Source organism: Humulus lupulus, chromosome 4 (assembly GCF_963169125.1).
Source record: "Humulus lupulus chromosome 4, drHumLupu1.1, whole genome shotgun sequence".
Taxonomy (NCBI): Eukaryota; Viridiplantae; Streptophyta; class Magnoliopsida; order Rosales; family Cannabaceae; genus Humulus; species Humulus lupulus.
In genome coordinates, this window is record NC_084796.1 from 214,716,153 (window position 1) to 214,718,373 (window position 2,221).

Sequence of the window (2,221 nt, forward strand, 5' to 3'; positions counted from 1 at the left end):
CAAAGAAAATGGGTTTGCTCTAATCAAGGGTTTAGGCGAGAAAAGTGGACAAACCTAAAGAACCGTAAGAAAAAAACCTCGAGCTGTTACTCGCACAGGGTGCCTAGCACTATTGCGCGTGAATTTTGACAAGTCCGAAAACAGTTGGGTAGTGAAAGACTTTAACCCAACACATAATCATGACCTTGCTTTGAAGACAGATATGCAGTTCTTGAGATCTAACCGTGCTATCCCAGATTGTATGGGTGCCCAAGTAATGTCAATGAGACAGTCGGGCATACGAACTTGCCACATATTGAATCACCTTGCTGCAGAAAGAGGAGGACATGAGTATGTTCCGTTCTTGAAAAAGGACTTATACAATTGGATTGGACGACAAAGACAGTTAGAAGAGGAGGAGGAAACAGATGCTGAGGGTGCCCTGGGATACTTGGAATGTCTTGGGTTACGTGACCCCAATTTTTTTGAAACACACACGATAGACGGGGAATATAGGCTCGCTGACTTGTTCTGGGCCGATGGAATTTTGAGAGATGACTATGGACATTTTGGGGAGATCATCGCATTTGACACAACGTACAAGAAGAATGCTTACAACAAACCCCTTCTTCTTTTTGTCGGCGTGAATCACCACTTCAGAACTGTTGTCTTCGCAGTGGCATTGCTGTACGATGAGAAGGAGGACACAAACATTTGGTTGTTGGAAGAATTCCTTCAATGTATGAACAACAAATTGCCTCTGGTTGTTGTCACTGATGGAGATAAAGCTATGGCTAAAGCAATAGAGAAAGTCATGCCTAATGCTGTCCATCGTTTGTGTGCGTGGCACCTTCAGAAAAAATGTTACCATTAATGTCCCTCACCCAATTTTCAAGACAAGGTTTAATGAACTTCTATATCAATATTGTACAGAGGAAGAGTTTGACAAGAGTTGGGGTGGCTTGGTTACAGAATTTCAGCTACAAGATAGCCAATGGGCAGCCATAACATACAACAATAGAAGGAGTTGGGCAGAATGCTTCCTACGGGGTAATTTCTTTGCGGGCCTCAGAACCACCCAAAGGTCGGAGTCGATGAATTCTTACCTGTCACACTTCTTGACAAGCAAACTTAAACTTAAAGACCTTGTTGGCCAAGTTGATAAAGCCATACAAAGCATACGCCACACGGAACGCGAAGATGACTTCATCAGTAACAACACATCGCCCCAGTTCCCTTCCAACATACTACAACAGTATTACCAGCAAGTTGCTTCAGTTTTGACGAGAAACATGTACGGTAAGGTCGCACAACAAATCGACAACGCTCTTGCATACTTAATTGATTCGACAAGTGTGGAATTTGGGTGCAGGGTATTTTCCCTAAGTCGTTTCTGTAGAGGACTGGTAAGAAGTGTAGTTCGGTACGTAATTGATCATGATCACTTTGAATGTAGTTGCATGCCATTCTAGTCAGACGGAATCCCGTGTCGACATATGTTTTTAGTAATGAAGCATTTGAACCTACCCTGCATCCTGAAACCTCTGTTAAAGGAACGCTGGAGGAAGGACGCCAAATTGAGAGGTGAATTGAGTAGCGCTCTCCATGATAGGGTCCCCCGTGATGTGTTATTATGTACCCATTGGGGATCGTTGACATCATGGTTAAATGCAATGGGGTACTATGCTACACAACATGATGATACATATGAAGAAGAATTAAGCGAAATGTCCCGTTTGGAGGAAAAATTTAAAACAATGTGTGGTCAGCCTAATGATGAGTTTGAATCGAGTCACGTTGTACATGGGGACCACCGATCGCAACAACAACAGAGAGTAATTGGGGATCCGGCAATTGTGAGAACGAAGGGGAGGGAACCAAACAAAACAAAATCAAAATATAAGGGCGTGGACAATGCCACCCCAAGGAAGAATAGGTGTCGCAACTGCAACCAATTAGGCCATAATAGGGCGACTTGCATAGTTGTTCCAGAAGTGGACAATCAATCCATGGAGACAGAAGATCCAACATCTTCCAATTATCCAATGTACTATACTCCGAACATGGACGACATCAGTCAAAGTCAAAGGAGTTAATTAACAGGAGATAATGGCACAAACGAGCAATGGCATAGTCACCAATGACCTACTATTTCAAAACAAATTCTCAATCCCTCTACAGATTGTTACATCCCATAGCCATGCGATCAGTTTTATGGTAAGGGTTTAGAATTAGTTTGCAA

At 42.9% G+C, this 2,221-nt stretch overlaps 1 protein-coding gene across 1 annotated transcript; it reads left to right on the forward strand.

Moving 5' to 3' along the window:
• Nucleotides 1-202: 202 nt before the first annotated feature.
• Nucleotides 203-1,567, forward strand: LOC133832875 (protein FAR1-RELATED SEQUENCE 5-like). The gene is made up of 3 exons (XM_062263156.1): nt 203-812; nt 913-1,352; nt 1,436-1,567. The coding sequence occupies exons 1-3, from the start codon at nt 203-205 to the stop codon at nt 1,565-1,567; spliced, it is 1,182 nt and encodes a 393-aa protein (XP_062119140.1).
• Nucleotides 1,568-2,221: the final 654 nt, after the last annotated feature.

Excerpts from the sequence above, each read along its gene's own strand:
- LOC133832875 (XM_062263156.1), top strand. The coding sequence starts at position 203 with ATGCAGTTCTTGAGATCTAACCGTGCTATCCCAGATTGTATGGGTGCC. Across the intron at positions 813-912 it reads CATGCCTAATGCTGTCCATC|AGGAAGAGTTTGACAAGAGT; the intron begins GTTTGTGTGCGT and ends AATATTGTACAG. Across the intron at positions 1,353-1,435 it reads GTGTGGAATTTGGGTGCAGG|TTGCATGCCATTCTAGTCAG; the intron begins GTATTTTCCCTA and ends CTTTGAATGTAG.